This window comes from Lutra lutra, chromosome 15 (assembly GCF_902655055.1).
Source record: "Lutra lutra chromosome 15, mLutLut1.2, whole genome shotgun sequence".
Classification (NCBI taxonomy): Eukaryota; Metazoa; Chordata; class Mammalia; order Carnivora; family Mustelidae; genus Lutra; species Lutra lutra.
The window spans coordinates 15,473,644-15,498,391 of NC_062292.1; the positions used below are offsets into that span (position 1 = coordinate 15,473,644).

The 24,748-nt window shown below is 37.7% G+C and overlaps 1 protein-coding gene across 2 annotated transcripts in view; it reads left to right on the plus strand.

The window, feature by feature from the left end:
- The first annotated feature begins 2,409 nt into the window (after positions 1-2,409).
- Positions 2,410-24,748, plus strand: part of KCNK2 (potassium two pore domain channel subfamily K member 2) — a 218,583-nt gene continuing 196,244 nt past the window's right edge. The window contains exon 1 of one of the 2 annotated variants that reach the window (XM_047705671.1): positions 2,410-2,829. In XM_047705671.1, the coding sequence (XP_047561627.1) occupies positions 2,796-2,829 (34 nt within the window). In that variant the 5' untranslated portion in view covers positions 2,410-2,795. Of the gene's footprint in view, positions 2,830-4,110; positions 4,168-24,748 lie in introns of those variants that run through there. The other variant, XM_047705673.1, reaches the window with a different exon arrangement.

Genomic DNA, 24,748 nt, shown 5'->3' on the forward strand with positions numbered 1-24,748 from the left:
GAGCACTTGGGGTTTTTATTTTCTGCCAGCTCCTTCAAATACCATTCACCTGACTCATGACGCTTTGAACATCAGGAGGAAACAAGGGAGTGTATAAATTTCCAATATTCCTCATGTTCAGAAATTCTTTGAATGAGGCTTCCTCTTACTGAGAGAAGAAACAGGAATACCACTGGACCAAGACGGACTTGCACTGTAGTCTTCACGGAGGGGTGGAGTGGCAATGCAATTTGTGAATCAGTCAACTCATTATGTGCCATAAATGTAGGTGATAACCACCAGAATTCACTCCTCCCCTTAGACAGCCCACATGGTCAAGGAAGGGGGAAAAAGCTGGACCCAATTTTCTGGCTTGTTCTGAAATTTCACTGGAATTTTAAAACCCAGCAATGTCCCTCATTTGTGTTTTTGAGAATAATTTTGCCATTTCCCTGTCTCATGTGCTGATTCTACTGTCTGGAATGTCCTACCACCTGTTATCAGCCTAGCAAATTCCAATCATCTCCCTCATGCTGCTCAGACATCAACCTTTATCTCACCCAACCTAATTAACCACTCCCTCATCTTTGCTATCCCTCTACATAGTATACAAATTTATATTGGTGTGTTTAACATACAAAACTGTGTTCTCAGCACAGTGCCTGGGGGCACAGTAGATGTTTCATAAAGGGAAATGGATTGCACGATACAACACTGTACAACACTATACAAGCCCTCCATCAGTATTAGTCTCTTCCTTATGTCTTAACCTCATGCTACGCACCCACTCCTCCTTCCCAACTTAACTTCCCTGCAGGTTCCACACACCCTCTCTGTCTTCCAGGTCACTCTGTCTGCCTCATATGCAAACACAAAAGGTCAGCAAATGCAACTGATCTAATTCTAAGGTGCTCATTTAAAGGGATCTTAACTTCCAGGCTCCAGCAATATTTAAAGCACTGAATATTGGACATCTAATAATATGGCAATATTTGGATTTATAATATGGAAACTCTCTCTCGTGAAGGTAAAACAGGGTAAGGATAATCTGATGTAGTTTATTTTTTGAGTTGCCAGTGGCTGGCTGGGGACTTGATCAGATAATAGCATGACATGGTACTAATGAAGCAAAGGTCAGGGTTTGCATCCCTGTCTAGTCCAATTAGCATTATTGTTTTTCACATTTTCCTTCCCTTCCTCTCAATCTCAGCCAAGTCTCCTGCAATTTAGAGCAATTGTGCAAAGGGGTTCCTGAAAAGAGAGGACAGGAGGGACAAAAAAAAAAACCACTCTTATTTTTGGAAAGTAAGCTGACAGCTTATATGTTCTTGCGTGTGTGTACATGTGTGCTTGTGCACGGGAGGGTCACTTTTCGCTTGTGCACAAATGTAAGTGTCTGTCTACCTAATCTCTCTCTCTCAAATGATTTGAAAAGAATTCATTGTTTAAGTCAGATGGAAGGATTATGTTACTTGAATACTGGTATTTAATGTATATTATCACATTTGTTATCATATTAAAACCAGATGTTTAAAATTTGGGCTAGAAATTCCATAATACGGATTGTATTACCTCAGAGTCACCCTACCACCTAATGTTCACTGCTCAGCTGTATTTTGTTATGGCTTTAATAGAGCAATAATGTGTTTCCACAAGTCTTAGTCTGGTATTAGATAACATGTGGGCTAATTTTGGTGGGTTGAGCAGACTGGTAGGGGGTTATACAAACCAGAGCAATTTGCTTTCCCAACAATAAGAAAATACATGAAGAATTGTTGCTAATGGTCAAGACCTCTCTCTCTCTCTCTTTCTCTTGCCCCCATCCTTACCTCCTTTCTTCTCTCTCGCACCCTTTCCTTATTTATCATTTTCTTTCATTCTTTACCATTAGTTCCTTTATTTTTTTTAAAATCGTCATTTTTACTATCTCCACATGTCCCTCAAACTTCTTCCAGAAACAGAATCTACCTACAATTACTTTATCTCGGCTGAAGCTATTTGAAACCTTCCTCTTAATTTGCCTTTCTCACATAGCTTCTGTACTGATAAAATTAAAACAAGCAACTCAGAAAACTGATTAACATTCTCGATTTAAAAAAATTATAATCCAGGCAATGTAGATAAGGTTAAAGAGAAAGAAAGAAAGAAAAGCCCCCGTGGAAGTAAGCCAGCAATTCATCTGTTTGCATTAATAGGTTCCAGCAATGGCACTACAGGCACGGAAAGCCTGTTCGCCACTGCACTTAGCAAGCACATGAGCTTAAAAATAAACTTTGACAATGTAGATCTCTTTGTCCTTTCAGGAATGGAAAACATTATGTACTTCAAAGCATACTAAGCCTGATTTTAAAACCTAGTTGGGATATTGTTACCGTGGCAATCGGGAGGGTCTTCAGGCAGTCCGTGGAGGCTTCGTGGGCAATAGTGCTCAAGCCACAGACTAGTGAGAGTAAATGACGTTGGCAAATCTTAATATGCTCCTTCATGAGGAAGAAACGTCTGTCTTTTAAGCTCCCTGGAACAACTGGGATCTAGTTCCTCATTTCAATCAGGAAATCTCTTTCTGAACCAAACTGCTAAGACAGAGTATTGGAGTAGCACGTTTCACTGGCGTACAGCAGCGTTGGTTCATTTTGGAGTGTTTTCGGACAGGAAATCGATCTACAGGGTAACTTTCACACAAGAAAGGAAACAGTATGGGACAATGGCTTGTTAGTACAAGTGACTCCGTTTTGGATATTACGGACAAGAAACCTTGGTGGAAGAACGGCATTCAAGATCAAAAGCATGATGACTCCTGATGAAAACATCCCCAAATGATGAACCCACAAGCAAAAAGGAACTTCTACTGTAAGTATCTTAGCAAGAATCACGTATCTCATTTGTTTTCAAATTTTCTGGAGTACATGGAGTAGATTTCCAAGCGAGTATTTGATGTAGGGAGCCTTCCTAGACAAGTCTATAATTAAACTCATTGGGTGGTTCCAACAGAGCGTTAGTTACTGGAATTTTTTCCATGACTTTGCAACACTGAAATAAATTGCACGTTCATGTGGGCATGTTTTATATAATAGGCATGTTATATCAGGCTTTTATTGTGTGATGTCTTAATTCTGGCAATGCAAAGTTGATGAACATGAGTATCTACACATTCCATTACATTTGGACTCTGGTCATTTAAACTGTCTTTGCTTTGGTTTCATGTTACAGTTCATCTTGTAATCAATTTTCCACATATAGATTGACACATGTTATTTGCAATTTACTTAGAATATTAGTTATTTTCTCAGTGAATCTTATTTGTTTACTAGGGAAGAGATAGCTCAGAATCTTAGAAATGGGGAAGAAAAACTCTGATAGTTTACACTAAAACCTGGGAATGAAGACTTTTTTTTCTTTTTACATTTCCATATTTATTTGGTGAGTAGTATTGTTTGAAAAAATTGTTTAGATGTCTCTATGTAAGATTTTTTACTCCATTGGAATAGGATTATGATCCTGGAAATGGAAATCAAGTTCATCAGTAGCATAATCCTATGTAAATATTCAACATAGCTAAGTCCATCTTTAGTGCCTGGCAGAGTACATACTTATTAGGAAGTTTTTGAATGTATATATGTTGGTTTTGGGTCATAGGCAAATGTCTTGATTGTACAGTAATCATTTCATATTAGGATTCTATTTTATTAACTTATCCATGAATGTGATTGAATTTTGTTTAACAGAAACTGCATAATAATGAGGTTACATTGCATTACTGTTTCCAATAAGGAATTTCTTTAAAAATGAAATTTCTAATCAATTTCTATTCTTGGTTGTTTTTCTCTTCAAATACAAGGGTTTGTTCAACTCATTGTTTATTTGAAGGGATATAAAGTTTTTAGAGCAATTCAGTATATAAAATATCAGCTGATTTCCAATTAGGATGCAATTTCCAGGTGTTAATTTGTAGCCCTGGAATTGTAATTAGCTAATTTGGAGCCCCCTCTGCTGAAGATTGGTGGGTAAGCCAAGACATTGGCCAAACCCTCAAATGGGGGAGATCATTTTTTAGGTGTAAGGAGCATGAAAATAAACTGAGAGGCAAGTGGATGAAGAGACTCTTGGAGTCAAACCAAATGTTCCTGGAGTGACAGGAGAGAAGCAGAAAACACGGAGAAAGGCACTGATTGGGAGAGAGCTAGAGAGGTAAGGTAGTTTTATTAGAGCTGCCATCTCTATCTTCTACCATGCCAGATAATAATGCCATAGATAATTGTTAAACTGAATACATGTCCTTCTGCTATTATAAGTAACAAGAATGCTGTACAGGTGATTTTACCCCATCTTGTTAGAAGTGGTGGTAGAATCCTTTGGGTAGAAACTGACAGGAACTGTAACTAAGCAGCAATTATCATCAAGGTAAAATACTTCGGGGTAATCATATACAGCATTTGGATAAGCTTAAATTATCCCATTAACAGTTCAGTCCTGTCTCCTACTTAGAGGTATATTTTACATATGATTTATACAGACAAATCTGTCAGAATATAATTCTCATTAGAATAAGCCATTCTATAGGAATCATTTCAAAGCTCTCTTAAGAATTAGAAGATTTGTTATCATCCACACTTTTTTCAGGGTAACATCATCTGGATTTATTATGTAGAATTCTGGAACCTCAATCAAGAAATGATGTAACATTAGAGAAGTCCTAAGGCATATGACTATTTGACGAAAACCAAGTCAGTAATATATGATAGAATGATTACAATTTTGAGGATTATCTTCAAAAGGAAAATGTCAACTTAGAACCCCTCCACCCTCCAGAAGGATTGGGATATAGTTGCTGATGACAAATGATAACTTGAATTTTTATGGCGTGATATATTTTTTTCTAGTTAGTTGTTTGATATCAGAAAGATCTATACCCAGAACTATGCAAGATTTGCCATACCAAGAGAAATGAGTTCCCTGACATTGGTGATATGATATAGGAAAGGAGATTCAAAATGGAGGGGAAAGAAAAGTACTTGGAGATTTGGAGTCAGACAATTGTTTCTTGGAATTCCAGACCCCATAATTCCAGTTACTTATAGGCTACGTGACCTGGAGAAGATTACTCAAACGCTAAGTTTCTGATTCTTCATATATAATATGGAATTAACAATTCTTCCTCCTTGGAATTATTACTGTAAAGATTAAATGAGACAATTTGTGCCATGCTTGGCCTATAGTGAGAGTGCGGTAGGATGGCTAACCTACATGAGATCTTGGGGCCATTCTGAAGAAGCAGTTCTGGTCATTCTAGCTGTTTAAAATAATTCCTAAATTCCTTGGTTGTGCTAAATGCTACCAAAGATAAGGCTCGATGGAACTATCTATTCTTCACTTAGTGAGCTCCTAATATAAGAAAATTGGTAAGCAAAGTCCCTATAAGTGCAATGAAAGAATGAGTAAGGTGCTCAGAATGTACAAATCAAAAATAACAAAGTTTTTAAAAGATGATTTAAACATGTGAGGAGGTAAAATCAATTTGATTGACTGCCTACAGTCCTCAATGATTCAGACAGTGGAAACACTGGATTGGCCATCATTAATTAAGTTTCCCTTCCATCCTGTGTCTAATCATCTTAGGGAACCCACCGTAATCAGCAAAATCATTCTCAGCAGAAATGGTGTTTTTGAGAGTTTAAGGACTGAAAATGTTCATCTTCAAGATATTTCCTATGACATCTTTCTATAGTGCCTACAGAAACCAAAGTTTTATGTGGACAGTGTATTTTGATGATTTGATTTATTGTGTTCATTTGTTACAAGTGCAAAGCACTTGGCAGAACCATCATTCTTACACTATGGCTGAAACTGGCTTAAGCAATGTTTCCACATCACAGCTATGAAGTAACAATCTAGCTGTCAGATTTCCTATGTGGAAAGTTACCATGTATTTGGGAGAGTGTCAGCAGTGGCTATTAAAGAAAATATTATCTTGCATCTATATAGCGCCATTTTCTTTTCAAAGGATTTCCACATATATTATTTCATTTGTTCTCATCCTTAAAGCAGAGAGGGATGCTACATTTACTTCATTTGATGCATAATATGAATAATAAAGCAGAACGAAGCAGAGTAGTCTAGGGAGAATGTTGACTATAGAGAAAAGAGACTTTGCATCGAGCATACTTTGTCTGATGATTTTATGACAATCACTGATTTTTATCCAGAAATATATAATTCATCTGCTTCTTTCATGCTTTAATGGGAGCCTTAAACTAAAGCAGTAATTAACACTTAGGTTGCATTGTGTCTTCCACAGAGACCCAACCAACCAGACACACACACGGAGCAGACCTAGTGCAATTAGGTCAACCTCAGTCAAGTGTGCAGAAAAACCTGAGTGTCTGCAATTCCCTGTCTTCTCCACTACCAATATATTCCAGACACTTCAAGAGAGTAAAGGTGTTCATATCTACTCATTTAAACTTTTTATTTTACAAAGGAGTCAAGGCCACAAGTTGTGACCTTGGCAACCTTGCTTGGCTGAAATAATATGGTTCTGGACAATTGGATTTTATACAATTTATATTATTTTATTTATATTATAGATATAATTATTATAATGTTATATAATAATTGTATGTATACCAGTTAATGAGGTGACAGCATCACGTAAAACTCTGCTCCATAGCTTCTCAGAGGCTGGTCAGCTACTACATCTTGTAGGCATAGATTCTGAGACTCAGGGCATAGGTCTATCTGTCGACTCAAGTCTAGTAATCAGAAGTCTTCCTTGGTATGACTGAAGATTTTAGCCAGCAGGAACCACAATTTACAGTTACAAGAGAAAAACAGAAAAACCATATAGCAGTAGAATCCAACTATCTCACAGTCAACCACAAGGTGATTTGGAAATGCAACGTGTTGATTTTTTTTTCATATTAGTAGCTTTGTGTGTGCAAGACTCTTTTTACCCAGTTCCTCATTTTCTTTTCATTTGAAAGGCTAACACTGCTACACGTTCTGTTGCAATCGTTTTGGTTGGTGGTATATCATGAAAATGTAGGCTTAAAGAAGAATTCGTGGAATAGAGAGGGCTTTGATGCATCTGAATGTAATCGAATGAAGCTTAGAGGAGTTCTTCCCTGGTTCTGCATGGGCACTGCTCAGAGAGTATCCCATGGTTGTTCCTTCCTCCTGTGAGAGAAATGGCCCCTAAGTTAGACTAAGCGCAGCAGAGCTAGTGGTGATGTGATGACACATCATCACATAGTATGATGCCAAAGGCTTTGGTTTCCCTCATGCTGTTTCCCCCTTTTGAAACCCAAGGTGCAGGGTCAAGGTGGATAGAACAGTCCCGTGCAAAAGGCACTGATTTCTTTTCACACCTTGAGAGTTTCGAGTTCTGAGTAGTGCAGTCCTGAAAAAGTTCTTGCTTCTTTGCCTTCATGTTTTAAAGATGTGATTTATTTTGAGAAAGGTGTAGGATTCTCACTCCTTCGGGGTGAGATAATCTGCTCACTGAACACAGCTTTTTGTTTGATATATATATATATATATATATATATATATATATATATATATTTAATTTATTTAAAAATCCACGTGAAGTAAAAATCCACTAATGTTTGTGTGCATAGCTCTGTGAGTTTGGCAAATGTGTAGTCTTGTAACTAACTATAATCAAACCAGTTCTTTCACCCCCAAAATATTCCCTCATGATGCCGCTTTCCTATGGAAACTCCCTCATATTAGGTCCTGGGACCACTTACCTGTTTTTTGTTTCTATGGTTTTGCCTCTTCCAGAATGTCCCAGAAGTGAAATCAGAGAGCTGGCAACCTTTTCCGTCTGGTTTCTCTCACTTAGCAGAATGCATCTGTGGTTCCTCCCTGTCGTCATGTCTATCGATCCTTTGTTTCCCTTTATGGCTGAGCAGAATTTTATCGTACCAGAGTGTGTTGATTTATTCAACCCATGAAGAACACTCGGACAGTTTTTGGTGATTCTGAACAACGTTGCTCTACATATAATTTGCTTTAAACATGGGTTTCTGTGTAAATCTAAGTTTTCATTTCTCTAGGGTAGATGAATACCTAGGTGTGGGATTGCAGGTCATATCGTAAATGGAAACTTCCAGAGTGACTTTACCATTTTGCCATCCTACCAGAGATTTGTAGTCACTCAACCTTCCTGCTGGCCCTTGATATTGTCATTTTATTCGTTCATTTGTTTTTATTTCTTGGCCATTCTAATAAGTGGATCTAATAAGATACAATGGCACTGCATTGTGGTGTAAGACATTGAGCATCTTTTCTTTTAAAAAAAAAAAAAAGATTTCATTTATTTATTTATTTATTTGACGAGAGAGACAGACAGCGAGAGAGGGATCACAAGCAGACGGAGTGGGAGAAGGAGAAGCAGGCTCTCCACGGAGCAGGGAGCCTGATCTGATCCCATGACCCTGGGATCATGACCTGAGCTGGAAGCAGACGTTTAACCGACTGACCACCCCGGTGCCCCCATCTTTTCTTTTTTTAAAAAATATTTTATTTACTTATTTAAGAGAGAGAGAGCATGCAAGGGTGGGAGGAGGGACAAAGGGAAAGGGAGAAGCAGACTCACTGCTGACCATGAAGCCTGATGTGGGGCTTGATCCCAGAACCCTGGGATTATGACCTGAGCCAAACGCAGATGCTTAACTGACTGAGCCACCGAGGTGCCCCAGGCATCTTTTCATCTGCCTGTTTCTTATTTGAATATCCTGTTTGGTGAAATGTGTTCAAATCTTTTGTCTATTTTTTTTTTAACTGGATCTTTGTTTTCTTATTGTTGGTTTTGAGAGTCCTTTTAAAATTAGGGGTATAAACTCTTTGTTGGATTTGTGATTTGAAGGTATTTTCTACTCTCTGCTCTTCATTTTCTTAACCATATCTTACAAAGAAAAAGGTTTTAGTTATGATGAGATAAAACTGATCCATTTTTTTTCTCTTATGGACCAAGTTTTTCATATTGTAGCTAATGATGTTTTTTCTAACCCAACTCACAACCATTTTCTCTGGTATTTTCTTTTTTCAGAAGATTGTAATTTTATGTTTTACATTTAGGCCCATGACCCACTTTGAGTTAATATATTTTATAAAGTAAGAGGTGTAGGTGAAGGGATGTATCTTTTGCATGTGAATGTCTAATTGTTTCAGCATCATTCCTGGAAAAGACTATCTTTTTTTTTTTTAAGATTTTATTTATTTATTTGAGAGAGAGTATAAGAGAGAGCATGAGAGGGGAGAAGGTCAGAGGGAGAAGCAGAGTCCCTGCAGAGCTGGTAGCCCGATGAGGGACTCGATCCGGGGACTCTAGGATCATGACCTGAGCTGAAGGCAGTGGCTTAATCAGCTGAGCTACCCAGGTGCCCTGAAAAGACTATCTTTTAACCTTAGAATTGCGTTTGTACTTGTATTAAAAGTCAGTTCACTATAGTTTTGTAAGTTTATTTCTGGACTCTCTATTTTGTCCCATTAATTTATGTGTGTATACTTTCACTAATAACATACAGTTTTGATTAGCATGGCTTCACAGTAGGTCATGAAATCATGTAGTGTGAGTTCCTCTAAATTTGTTCTTCCTCGAAGTTGATTTTTCTACATTCTTTGTTTTTCCATATAAAATTTAAAATCAGCTGGGATGACATCTACAAAAATCCTGCTGGCATTTTGATTGGGATAGTGTTGACTTTCTCGATAAATTTGGGGAAATTTGACTTCTTACTAATATTTGAGTCGTCTAATCCATTTCTTTTGTTCTGCTTCATTTCTAGCCTCACTTTTATAGTTTTCCTCATGTAGTCTCTGCCCATTTTTTGTTAGATTTATATGTGGGTATTTCACTTTTTTGGACCTCTTGTAAATGATACTTTCAAAAATTTCTGTTTCTACTTTTTAGTGTTAATATGTAGATATATGTTATTTCATGGACAAAGAGCTATTATATGTATATGCAGATATGTGTAGAGAAAGCCTACAAAACAACATGAATATACCTAACAACCAAGTAGAAAAAGGCCAAACACACACATGGAAAAGAAAATATAGAGTAAATACAAGTGATTTTTAAAATATAGAATGAAATTCAATTTCATATGCAGGAAGAGAAGGGGAAAACATTGGGAAATCGTATGGGAAATATTTTGATATCTATGTTATCAAAGGTGTGGGAAAACAGATGCTTTTGTAAATTACCAGTGACAGAATTGATGCAAACTTTATGGAAGATACTTTTGAATGTATATGAATATTACTGATGTACATAATCCCAGAGCTAAAAATTCTGCTTCTAGTTCATTCTATGGATACATAGACAGATGACATCAGATGTCTAAGGGTATTTACTGTGACATCTCTTAATACCAGAACATTAGAAATAATGTAAATGTCCATTATTGTGGATGTGGTGAAATAAATTATTGTATGTGCACATTGTTGTATGGTTGTGGGAAGAAGAATAAAGCAATATGATATATACTCATAGGGAATGTCTCAACAAGACCATAATGTAAATTTCTCATTAGAATATAGCCCTCATAACTAAACTGAATGCTCCACAGTGCAGATTTTTTTTTTTTTTTTGCCCTTTAATTCACTGTTGTACCTAGAATAATCTCGGTACATAGTAGGCCCAGTAAATACTTATTAAATGAATTAAGTGAATTTATTAAGAAGAAGGAAGCAAGATGCATGGTATTTTAAGTTTGAGGTATCAAAAATCTAGGAGGTGGAAGATGCCCATTAGGTCGTTGGAAATATGATTCGCAAGTTGGAGATAAAAATTCAGAATTGTTAGTTAAATCCATAGATGAAGCTGTGAACGATGTGGAGAGGTAAGTGTATTGAGAAGGGGCTGGGCATTTCCAAAGAGATGGCATCGATATATAATGGGCAGGGGTGCGCCTGGCTGGCTCAGTGGGTTAAGCCTCCACCTTCAGCTCAGGTCATAGTCTCAGGGTCGTGGGATCGAGCCCCGCATAGGGCTCTGTGCTCAGCAGGGAGCCTGCTTCCCCGTCTCTATGTCTGCCTCTCTGCCTCCTTGTGATCTCTCTCTCTCTCTCTGTGTGTCAAATAAATAAAAAAAATCTTTTAAATACTTATATATATATATATATATATATATATATATATATAATGGGCAGATGGAGAAAGAAGAGCCAGAGAGGAAGCTGATACTGGGCCACACCAGCAGTGAGAATCTAGAGGAAAATGGTATGTGGAGCCAAAAGAGAGACTTATAAGAGAATGGGCAACTGTATCAAATGCCATAACTAATATAAAGATAAAGACCCCAAAAAAGGCTAAAGTGTGTTCTTTGGAGTTGGTGGTCAAGAGAGTAACTGCAATGACGTGCTGACAGCCGGAAGCTGTTCGAGCTTGAGAAACCTAGGAAGTGAAAAGTGGTATGGATATTAAGGCAGTAAAGTAAGAGGAAAGTGAAATGCTAAAAGTTATACCAGTGTTTTAGATGTTCAGCCATAGCAGAAAGGAAGGAGAAAGAGAGAGACAAAATATCTAATAGTAAAGTTTATGTCTTAGTTGCCAGAAAATTTAGCTCAATCTTTATGTTCGTAGTAGGGAGCCAGAAAGAGGGAGAGATCCGCCTAATAAAATGATGGATGGGTTGAGGTTCTGGACGCACAGAGACCATACAGTCTAGCTTTCTGAAATAAATGGTTTGATAAACATGTTGGCCAACAGTGAGTAGTGGAAATAAAGCTGTTTACCCATGGTGGCAGAAGATTTTTATGTGTATGGGGAGTGGTGTTCCAAGTCTAGGCATGATGTATATAAAAGATAAATTGTACACTTAGGACTCATGGGACATAGTTATAATAGAAATTTGATCTTTGTCTTCCACAGTCTTTTTAGGAATGTCCATTGAGGCTAGTTAGTCCTCCCAGTTCTTGAGAGAACAAGTAGAGCCCGACTTCTTAGGTAAAAATGTGCCTAGGATCCCAGGAGGAGGAGGAAATATGCTGGTTATTGCTATAGAGCTCTAACCTTTTGAGTAGATTGGACAAGAGAGACATTCCCAACAGGAAAAAAGTGCATGAGAAGCAAGTATTTGTTTCACAGCATAATATACCTTTTCTTTATAGTACACATGGTAATTATGTAAGTTCATTTGTAGGAATATTCTTCATTTAATGTTTCGGTTGGGTACTGGGTACCTAGGGGATTTTTAAAAAGAGGTCTGTGGGGGTGCCTTGATGGCTCAGTTGGTTAATCATCCTACTCTTGATTTGGGCTCAGGTCATGATCTCAGGGATGTGGGATTGAGCCCCACATCAGGCTCCTTGCTCAGTGTGGAGTCTGTTTGTCCCTCTCCCTCTGCGCTTCCTCTACCCCACTGCACTTTCTCTCTCCCTCCCACGTAAATAAATAAGTAAAATCATAAAAAAAAAAGAGGTCTGCATGGGAAAACACAGAAAAGAGCAATAAGTCATTTGGTGGTTCTGCTAACAGGAGAAACTCAAAACAGTCAACAATAATTACTGAATACATGGCAGGCCAATTTGAGAAGATCCACTGCAACTAGGAGGGATTTTGCCCAAGCCAGTAGCAGTAACATCCAAGAAGCTCACGGTAAGATCTAAAGTGTGTAGAGCAGAGGTCTAGGCCCAGGGGTGAACTCTCAAAATCAATAAATCAGGGCTCCCTTACAGAACTGATTGACTTGTAAGTCAATAAGATTGACTTATTACTGAAAACTTATAAGGCTATATTCTAATGAGAAATTGACATTATGGTCTTGTTGAGACATTCTACATGAATGTATATTATAGTGCTTTATTCTTTTTCCCACAACCATACAACGTGTTTCACACCTTAAACACTTCTTTTAAAAAATAAAGCACTTTATCTATTTGTTCAATGAATAATCATGGAAAGACTCAAATGTATTGTTACTTATAGAATTATAGTTAAATAAGGATTGAAAAGGAGAGAATATAATATGTAATGAGTATATGCTCTGATAATATCTGTATAGTATAATTATTAAAAATAGGTGGGGGTATGTTTATAGCAGCAATGGCCACAGTTGCCAAACTGTGGAAAGAACCAAGATGCCCTTCAATGGACGAATGGATAAGGAAGATGTGGTCCATATGCACTATGGAGTATTATGCCTCCATCAGAAAGGATGAATACCCAACTTTTGTAGCAACATGGACGGGACTGGAAGAGATTATGCTGAGTGAAATAAGTCAAGCAGAGAGAGTCAGTTATCATGGTTTTGCTTATTTGTGGAGCATAACAAATAACATGGAGGACATGGGGAGATGGAGAGGAGAAGGGAGTTGAGGGAAATTGGAAGGGGAGGTGAACCATGAGACTATGGACTCTGAAAAACAATCTGAGGGTTTCGAAGGGGCGGGGGGTGGGAGGTTGGGGGAGCCAGGTGGTGAGTATTATGGAGGGCACGTATTGCATGGAGCACTGGGTGTGATGCATAAACAATGAATTCTGTTACACTGAAAAGAAATTTAAAAAAAAAAAAGGTGGGGGGCACCTGTGTGGCAGAGTCAGTTGAGTGTCTACTCTTGGTCATGATCTCAGGGTCATGAGATCAAGCCAGGCTGGAGGCTTAGCACAGGGTCTGCTTGAGATTCTCTCTCCCTCTCCTTCTGCCCCTCCTGCTTGTGCTCTTTTTCTCTTTCTCTCTCAAATAAATACATAAATCTTTAAAAAGATAGGTGGATGTTGGGGATGGCATATGCTAAACAAAAATTTTCAATGTATTCAGTAATCATATTATTGGTAATATTAGTATTGCTATTTGGACATTATTCTGCATGCAACATGAATAAAACAAATGAGTAATTATACTATATTCTAACTGTATCATCCCTTGTGACCTTGAGAACCAGGGTTCTTGATATGGAAAAAAAAGGGGGGTATAGAGGAAATAAACTTTTAGTACTGAATTTGAACTGGGAATATCATTATTAACTCATAAGGTATTTAAAATATATATATATATATATATATATATACACACACACACACACATGTGGTGTATAAACTGTATATATGTGATTAAGAACATATGTAACAGGGTAGGTATGTAATACATTATGTATGATGTAAGATATAGGTATATGTGTATTTCCCAACCATGTCCATTGGAAAAACCCAGAAAAAATTACTAAGTACCCAGTAGCAATGAGAATCTTTAACCCCAAAACTGTGGTCTTCCTATACCATTTTCCTACTAAAAGAAGTCAAGACATTTTTGAGAAATGTGCGACTCCAAGTGTGAGTCAAGAAATGTAGGAGATGAACATGGAACTATCTTGTCGTATCATATAATGAAGAAGTTCTCAGGACTCACAAGGCTATGTCACTGGTTCATGACACAGACCCAATCTTAAAAAGCTGCTATTAGCTAAAAATGGGAGCAGGATAATAATTGCAACAAACTGAAATCCATCCAATGTTTAAATCTTTGAGGTCATGATGATAAGGAAGTAACTAACTGGAGATTCAGGGAAGGCCTCTTTAAAAGTGTGAAGGAAGCTGAAATTGAGGGCTAAGTGGGAAACAGTTGATGAAGACAACAAGGAAACGTATGGGTGAACAGCCAGTGGGTGGAAAGAACTCAGTCCTATGGGGCTGGAAGACAGTGAGTGAAAGGGTGAGAGGTTGAACATGACGTTGGAGAAATACTCGGGGCTAATCACTAAGGAACATGTAGTCATGCTACATGCTCTTTGATCTTTGATCTTTCCTCAGAAATGTGATAGAAAGTTATTGAAAAGTTGTATGCAGGGAAGGGAATTGATCGCATTTGCTGCTATGGGGCCCATGGACTGGAGGAGTCCAGAGCAAAGTGGGAGAGAGAGGGAGAGTTAAGGGCCACTGCAAGCAAGAGATGAAGCTGGCTAGCTCTGGGAAGCCCTCTGGAACGCAATTCTCCATCAACATGAGAAAAGCAGTCTAAGAGAGACCTGTTGCCCTTTGGAGTAACTTGAAAATCTTCTATGTGCTCAGGATATGATAAAACCAGCCCTTTTATTCCCATTCCACTTTATCAGTAACAGGATGTAGCATACATTTCTCCTACAGAACCTGGACTCCATGTAAACCATGTAAGGTTTATATTTATAACAGAAAATTAGGAGGCCCAGTTCTGTCTAGTCGAGTGATATCACTTTGCTTTTAAAGCCTTCCGAATTAAAAAAATCGTTTATTTTCAGTTTGTTTTTACCTTTTTTGAAACAAAGTATAGACCTTCCAAAAGATGGGTTGCAATTAGAGACTCTTTCTTCCTGAGTTCATATAAAGACAAACAAAAGAGATTTCTATGTAAAAAGGAGCTATGTCTCCCCTTGAGAAACACTCATGAGCAGGGCTGATACTCGGTTGAGATGCCCGGAATGACAATGTCAGTTGTTAATGGCGAGTGCTCATTTCTTACTACCTTGGTTCTGATTGGTCAGTGCTGACGGATTCACGTTTGTTAAATATTAAAAACTCACTCTGCTCATGGATAGTAAAATAATATTTCCAATTATCATTTGGAACATTTCAATTCATCTTCTGGGATCAGAGGGTGAGGATAGGTACCATTCAGACATGTCACATACAATCAGTCCCTTTGAGGAGCGGCGAAGGAAGACTGTTCAAGAGATTGATTTTAGACATGTTCTAGGTCGTCTCTTCTCATGTTCTCTATATCTCGGTATGCTTGGATACTCTACATTTGGAACACTCCAGCTAGTTTGCCTCTCTTTTGCTTTTCTTTTTTTGATACCACATTATTGTTTTGCTTTAAAAAGAAGACCACAATATCTTACCACATTTGAGACAGTTGTTAACTGTCTTTTTCTTCCCTGTGGAATGAATATGCATTTTCTACCATTTCTGCCTTTGGTAGTTCATTTGATGCCCTTCAGAAGTGTGATGTTTGGCATCTTTTCAATGTGGGTATTCTTTAAGGATGGCTTTGTGCTATGAACTCTGTTAATAATGTTTGGGAGCCAATTTATTGAATAAGTATATCAAACTTGAAATATTAATAATCAAAGCTAAAGTATGACTTAAAAAGTCTCTCAGGCTGCCATTCAGCTTGCAAATTGGTTAAAACCTAGTAATAACACTTATTATCTTTTCATATACTATCGCAGAAGCCAACTTCAGAAGAGGGCTTCCAAAACTATTTCAGCATCAATACCTTTAGATCTCAGTGGTTTTCCAGTGTGATTATTTCAGGATGGTACTCATTTAGATGTGTGAATTCTAAAAAAAAAATTTGCTTTATACTTTATTCTTTGATCCCACCACATACACTCAGACAAATTATTGGGATTAACAAAATCTCCAATTAAGGGTGTCTGGCTGGCTCAGTTGGTAGAGCATGTGACTCTTGATCTTAGGGTTCTGAGTTTGAGACCCACATTGGGTATAGGGCTTACCTAAAGAAAAAAAAAAGAAAGAAAAGAATCTCCAATTAAAATGTCATATATAGGATATTACCTCTTAATTTCCTTTTATAATTCTCCTGGTCTGCCAAACTCTAACTTTCCAGTATAAACAAACACATTTCAATAGTGATGAAAAAACAGAATCATTTTAATAGTTTTAAATGATCTGGGGCGGCTGGGCTTAGTGGGTTAGGCCTCTGCCTTCGGCTTGGGTCATGGTCTCAGGGTCCTGGGATTGAGCCCCGCAGCAGGCTCTCTGCTCAGCAGGGAGCCTGCTTCCCCCTCTCTCTGCCTGCCTCTCTGCCTACTTGTGATCTCTCTCTCTCTCTCTCTCTCTCTGTCAAATGAATGAATAAAATCTTTAAAAAAATAGTTTTAAATGATCCAAGTGTTTTTAAATCACAGAATATATATTTTCATTGATAGATGATAGTTGGATATTGGATATTAAGAACATATTTTTTAACTTTACAGTAATGGCCAACTGTCTCTGAACAGTGGAAAAATTATGCTTGAGAGAGTCATATGAAGTGTGTACGATTCTCAGCTTATTCTCAACCTGAACATTTAAGAAAGATGATTTATTTTTCCTATAAAGTGAATTTAATTTTTGTTCTAAGTTCTCCATTTTACTTAGTAAAAACTTAATCTTGGATGAGTTTGGGGTTACTTCCATGGTTTCAGTCAATTCTCATCTTCTCAGTCAATTCAGGACCTTCCCAAATCCCATGTTTGCTTCCAGGCTCTGGTGCTTTGGGAGGTCCAAGTCCTTGACGTGGATGATTTGACATCTGCGTTGGTAACATTTACTATGCCGAATGTGGTTACCGAATCCTTACAAGTTGTGTCTGCCTTGTTCTAACCATCAGGCCTCATCGGGTCTGTTGGGCCGATCTCTGAGCCCCTCTCCACAGGGGGAACTCTGATGCTGTCTCAGTCCTTTTTTGGCCAGATACCTTATGCAGCCATTGCTACTCAAAGGCTACCATGACAAGCAGAGCAAAGTGCATTTTAACGACAACCTACAACCTGCCTGAGGCCTGCAGAAGCAGGTGCCAGTTCCCAGGCTCCTCTTGGACCCCCAGACCTGTCTGGGGATGTGCTTCCTCCCCCGCCTGACTTGGCCTAAGATCAAGGGAACATATGTGGTCTCTTCCCAAGGATTCGGGGGTATTTTAATCCCTCATCTTCTCTCTGATTTTTCCTTTTTCCAGCCCAGATCATTTTTAGGTTTTCTGAAACAGAAAAACAAAACAAAAACACTTGCATTTCATACATCACTAGTTTTCCAACTTTACTGTTTACATAAGGACTTCGGCTTTTGAAACTCAAATGTCAGTGATTGACTTCTTTGTTCCTTCCTTCCTAGAGGCTGTAAGTCTAGAAGTGGCTTCATCAATGGGGTAAAGTCACATGAGTATAAAAGAATGACTAAGAATGAAGGAAAAGAGCCCAGTTATATAATAGAACAGTATGGTTGTGTACACATGGCTTTCCACAGCCTACAGATTTTGAAACTGAAGGATGTGACCCTAAATTATGAGTAGTCCTTTTAATGGAGATCTGGCTACTGTGAAAGAGCCATGTCAATCCCTTTCCCATTACCGATCTTCCATTCCGGGAGCTTTCTCTAAGGCTCAGTTTGTTTTTTGTTGTTGTATTTCCTCCCCCCATACCGTTAGATTAAAAATTTATTCTTAGAAATGCATGGAGTCTGGGCTCTAGCCAGCCCTCTATTTCTGTGCACCCCTGTTTGACAAAGAGAATTCCTGCTATATTACCCAGCTGTACATAAATGAATGTGTCAGTTCGGTGACCCTTAATGAATCACCTTTTAATATCTGCCCCCTGGCCATAAATGTGTCACTTCAATATTATTTTATAGTTTGAATTGAGATACACTGAAGCTTTTTTTTTTTTTTACATTGAAGCATTTTGAGAATGGAAAGACATGACAGTATTTTACTTTAAATGACTGTACAGCGATTGTACTCAGTAGCTGAGCGCCCTAGTTAGGAGGCCAGGCACGTTGTAACCGGATTTGGTGCTAAGTGTATATATTACAGCTAACGGCCATCAGTCAGCAAACGTCTTTTAATGAGCACCAAACTCCTAGACCTGTGATGACATCTATTTTTACTAACAATGGGAGAGGCAGAAAAATCATTACGAATTTCTAAAAACCATTTTTGGTCTGCGACTTTGATCCTGGGGATAAAACTTAGATGTGAGAAGTTGCTCGAAGCTCCATTGATCCCTTGAGGGAGTTATGCTGGATCCCGGAGAGCTCACCTTAAACTGTACCTTTCTCTCTATTTTGTTTTGCTTTGTCTCCCCCTCCACTACACCTTCCCACACTTAAGACACAAGGAGAAGCGTCAAATCTACGTCCCCAGGGCCTGGGGATTTTCCTAGCCTGTGTCAGCAAAATCCACCTGAGGGCAGAAGTGAAGTTGTTGCTGGGAAGCAAGCCGGAGAAAGGAAAGGTAGCTCCTTTGGGGCTGGAGACAAGTGTTTGTTTGGCTTTTGGCAAAGTAGCTGTGACAGGAGGCACCCAAGGAAGGTATAGGGAGTGGATGGGGTGAGTGCCCCCCATTTGGATGGCCAGTGGACTCTGGACCAGAGGGGACGGGTCACCTGCACTAAAACAACCCTGGGTGGGGCCAGTATTTGGTGAAGGAACTCCTGGGGGCTGGAGCCAAGGCTGGGGCTTTGTCAGGCATCCACAGAGCAGCCACGACAGTTTCTCACAGCCTCTGTTCGTAACCAGTGTTGCAGGTGCCCAGTCCACTGAGCAAGTGGACTGGGCACCTGCAACACTGGTTCCCCAATCCTGGCATTCAAGGCTCTATAAACCTATGCAGTCTTCCAGGTTTATTAACACCGATTTCATACAAAAATTCTTGTGCTAGCTCAGGTTCCTGAAGCAAGGTATGTTTTAAAGATGACTTGTGGTTTGCTGCCCTAAGCTTTTTCTCATATTATTCCTCTGACCTCTCAAAAATCTTACCTCTGTGCTAAATAGCACCTCCTTCATAAAGCTTTTCATGTCTGAAAACTCCCACTGAACAAATGTTACTTAAATATCAAAAAGCCTTAAATGAGGGGAAAAAAAACCAAACCTCAGTGATTCACTAATTTTTTCCACTAAGAGACTGACTGCTTATCATATGCATTTCAGTGATAATATAAAAGCAAAGTTAGTTGCCCCACCATTGTCTTTGCATTCATCCCTGCCACCCCCCAGAGCTAATACACTAACAGTTACAGATTAGACTCCTTCAGCTTTCTTCTTGCTCAAACAGATATCTATAGGAGTTTATTCTTTTACCAAAGTGAAGTCATATTAAACACATTACATTGCGATTGTATATTTAGCTTAATGATAAATCCTGGACATACAAGGCGATACGTCTAGTGGTTAAGAGCCAAGGCTTCAGGGTCAGGGTCACATTGCCTGGGTTCAAGTCCAAGCCCGGAAGCTAAATTATATATAACATATAAAATAATTTATATTATTATAAATAATAATTACATCCCTCTGGGAAATTATTTAATCTCTTAGTTTCCTTATTTGTTAAATTAGGATAATAATAATTTGAACTTCATGGAGTTGTTCTGAAGGTTAAAATAAGTTAGTACATATGGGGCGCCTGGGTGGCTCAGTGGGTTAAGCCTCTGCCTTCGGCTCAGGTCATGATCCTGGGGTCCTGGGATGGAGCCCCGCATCCGGCTCTCTGCTCAGCAGGGAGCCTGCTTCCCTTCCTCTCTCTCTGCCTGCCTCTCTGCCTACTTGTGATCTCTCTCGGTCAAATAAATATATAAATAAAAATCTTTAAAAAAAAAAGTATATATAAAGTGCTCAGAACAACACACACAATACATGGCCCACATAGGTCAGAAAATATGCATATACACACAAACATAATTTTATGTAAAACAGATTATCATAATGCATTTCAGTATAATATTTCCTTTTTTGTTTCTTCTTCTGGTCCCTACTTCTCTTTCTCCTTCTTCTTATATTTGCCTCTCCTACTCCAGCCACTTGAATTAATATACACATTACTCAATACAAACCTACCCTTAACTAGTGCAGTCTTCCGTAATGCTATTAATGATTGTCAAACCTGATCTCATATATATCCATGTGTACCTATAATATACATGTGTGTACATGTATACACATGTGTGTGTATGCTTTTGTCATGGTTTACCTTACAAAAATGAAATCATATTATACAGGGTTGTTTTTTTTTCAACCTCCTTTCTCATGGAGTAATTGCTTTTGGAAATCCCTGTAGGGTAGCAGATATGAACAATAAATTGTGTTTTATGGATTACCATAATTTTCCCCTTTGTGTATACATTTTTGCCATTCCAAAGAGTACTACAATAAACATCTGGGTTCACATATCTTTATTTTGGGGGGTTTTGGAGGGTTACTTTCTATGGATATATACCCAGGAGAGAGATTGCTGGGTCAAAAGATTTATGCATTTTTAATTTTAATAAATGTCCCCAGATTGCTTTCTTTTTTTTTTCCAGATTACTTTCTAATGGATCTGTACCCATTTACATTTTCACCAGAAGTGCAGAAAATACTTTTTCCACATATCCCCACTGACAGTAGTTACCACTATTTAAAATTTTTGTCAGACTGATAAGTTTAAAGTGGTGGTTTATTGTTAGCTCACTTTCCATTTCCCTATTAGCAAATTTTTTTTTAATTACATGTATTTGCTGGCCATTTGGATGTGCTCATCTGCGAATTGCCTATTTATATCTGTTCTCATTTTCTTAGATTGTTGCCTGTTTATTGTCAATTTTTAAAGCTCTTTTCATATAATCATAGCTTTTAAACCCTTATCTGGCATCTGCATTGCAAACATATTTTCTGAATTTGTTTATTGTCTTTATTTATAGTATCTTCGGCCACACAATACTTCTTTATTAGCTTCTAAGTGTTCCCCAGAAATCCTAATAAAATATTAAAATTATTTTAATATTTATTTATGTAAAAGTAAAATTATTTTCTATTAAAATATATATTTATTTATTAAATATTAAAATTATTTTAATATTTGACACTATCTACTTTTTTGTATAGGACATGAGAAAAGACTATAAATATATATACACACACATATGCATATGTACATTTTACATAAAATATGTTTTATGTATATTTTAATATATATATACTTTATATACATGTGTACTTTATATATACATGAATTCACACTGATATTGATAATTATAATTCAACATCATGGAGTTTATTCTAATCTAATTTGCTCATACTGCTCATACTAATCATTCCTTTCTCTGACAGATAGAAACCTGGTTCCTGTTATCATAATTTATTTACTTATTTTTCCAACTTCTAGTATACATTTCGTTTCAGAATTGCTAACCTGAACCCTTGTGAGAAACAAATTTGCCAGTTTGAGTTAATATTTTCAGACAAATCATTTTGTCTTTGATTCGGTGGAGAATTTGCATGTCAGCAAAATTAAATTTTCTCATCCTTGAACAGGTTATAAATCTCAATTTTCTTGTCTTTAATTTCTGTCAACAATATTTTATAGTATTTAGTGTATAGAACTTGCAAATCTTTCATTAAATTTATCCATTATTATGCCAGAGCTTTTTGCGTGTTATTATATATGGTTTCCTTAATTTTACTTTCCAATTTTTTGTTGCTAATATATAAGAATGCAACTGATTATGTGTATTGGCTTATTCTCCTTGGTAAATTCACTTACTTGTTCTAATGTTTGCTTTGTAGAGGCCTTAAGATTTACTAAGCTGATAATGACGTCATCTGTGAATAGAGATTATTTTACTTCTTCAATTCCTTATGCCATTTATTCTTCTTTTTGCCTTATTACACTTGGTAGAACTCCAGTTCAATAGCAAATGAAATGGATATCCTTACCTTGTCCGGGTCTTGGGAGGGCAGAACATTTGTTTTTTCATCATTAAAAATAAGGAAAAGACTCTAGCTGTAGGGTCTTTTTGTTTATTTGTTTGTTTGTTTCATAGCCAATATTTTGTCAGGTTGAGAAAGTTACCTTTTATTCCCAAGTTGCCAACAGCTTTTTTCTTTTATTATGAATGGGGAAGGATTATGTTTTTTGATATCTACTGTGATGACTATGATTTTTATTTTATCTTTTGTTATTTTAATTTGGTGAATTATGCTGATAAATTTTCAAACTTAAGTCAAGCGCCTTTTCCTAAGGTAAACTCCAATTGCTTGTGATGGATTGACTATTTACATACTGTTGGGTTTAACTTACTGGTTTTGTTAGGGATTTCCAGTATCACTTCATGAGAGATATTGTAGCTCTCACTTTTCTATAATGTCATTGCCAGGTTTTGATAGGAGTTTATACTGACCTTGTAAAATGTGTTAAACATATTCCCCTCTTTCCATTATTTTTTTTGAAGAATTGTATAATACTGTACTATTTCTTCTTCAGATGTTTGATAGAATTCACCAGGGAAATTACCCATGCCTAGAATTTTCTTTGTGGGAAGGTTTTTAATTACTCGTTCAATTATTGAACAGTTAGCATTTAATATATAGATGTTGTTACTAAGATAGTCTGTTTTTTTCCTAAGTTAAGTTTGATGATTTGTGTCAAATTATCAGAGTATCTGTCAGTTCCATTTGTGTCCTTAAATTTATTGGCATCACAGTTTCTAATACGCCTTTAAAGTCTTCTTTTTTTTATTTTTTTAAGATTTTATTTATTTATTTGACAGACAGAGATCACAAGTAGACAGAGAGAGAGGTGGAAGCAGGCTCCCTGCTGAGCAGAGAACCCAATGCAGGGCTCCATCCCAGGACCCTGGGATCATGACCTGAGCTGAAGGCAGAGGCTTTAACCCACTGAGCCACCCAGGTGCCCCGGCCTTTAAAGTCTTCTTAAGGTCTATAGAATCTATAGTGCTTACTTTCATTTCTAATATTGGTCATTTTGTATTTTCTCTCTCTTTTCTTTTCTTTTTTTTTTTTTTAAAGATTTTATTTAATTATTTGACAGACAGAGATCACAAGTAGGCAGAGAGGCAGGCAGAGAGATTCTCTCTCTTTTCTTGAGAGGTACACAAAGTGGTAGAAACTAACTATGTGTGTTCAGTGATACAGTGACAGATAGATTGTTAATCCTCTTCTAAGACACGAGAAGGTGCCCAAGACATGCTAGCCGCCTATTCTTCTCGTGTTCTCATTTTGGGGATACGAAAAAATGCAACCCACCTGTTTATCTCTTCCTCAAATCTTAAAGGTTAGAAAGACCGTGCATCTCACTAGGGACATCACAGACCCACCCACCCTTTCCAGAGTTCTAAGGATCTCTCGAAGGCAAACCTTCTCCAACATCTACCTCCTTCAATTCCTTGTGCTAGAGTAATGTTTTCCTCTGAGCTCCTTCCTCGTGAGCACATTCACAACTCCTTGATTCATGCCCTCCAGACGTATTTTGCTTCATGGTTCCAATAGTTGCTGGTACCTCAGAGACGAATGATTGCTTAAGAGTACCTACCTGTCAAGGTGATAACCCCCCTTCCATTTCAGAGTCCAAACTGTATTCTTTAAGTTTGTGAGCATTGTCTAGAAAGCATTGTCTATCTAAAGATTCACTCAGCATTTCTAGTACTGTAGACAAGCTCCAGAATCACTTATTTTTATCTCCGTATATCTCATTTTGTCCCCAAACAATCTGCAAGAAGACATTACACTAAGTCAATGGATTATACTCCTGGAGCAGGAAGCTCTCTTCCTTTGTTTCTCAGTAAATTTTAAAGAAATATTCCTTATTTACAAGATGTAATCAAGAGGTATGTTTATCTGACATTGTCTCTCAACATGGTCCTTCTTTAACATCACTGAAACCACCAAAAAATGTTTTATTCCAAGCACTTCTGCTTCCTGAATGCCACTTTGTGTGCTTCTGTTTCTCTTCCCTCTCTCCTGTTATAAGGTCATTTACATGAAAATGGCATCTTAAGATGGTTTAAGATGTTATGATTCTTTTCACCTGCAGCCCAGAATACGCTCATGTCTTTTGTTGTTGCCATGGAAACAATTATGCTATCAAAAGAAGAGAATTAAGATTTCAGTTAGGGTAGAAATTAGGTTGGACAGATAATGTTGAAGAAATGAAAAGGTGCCTACTATTTGTACCCGAAGAAAAAACAAGAGATAATTTAGATAGGAATCCATCATTTTGGGGGGTGCCTGGGTGGCTCAGTGGGTTAAAGCCTCTGCCTTCGGCTCAGGTCATGGTCCCAGGGTCCTGGGTCGAGCC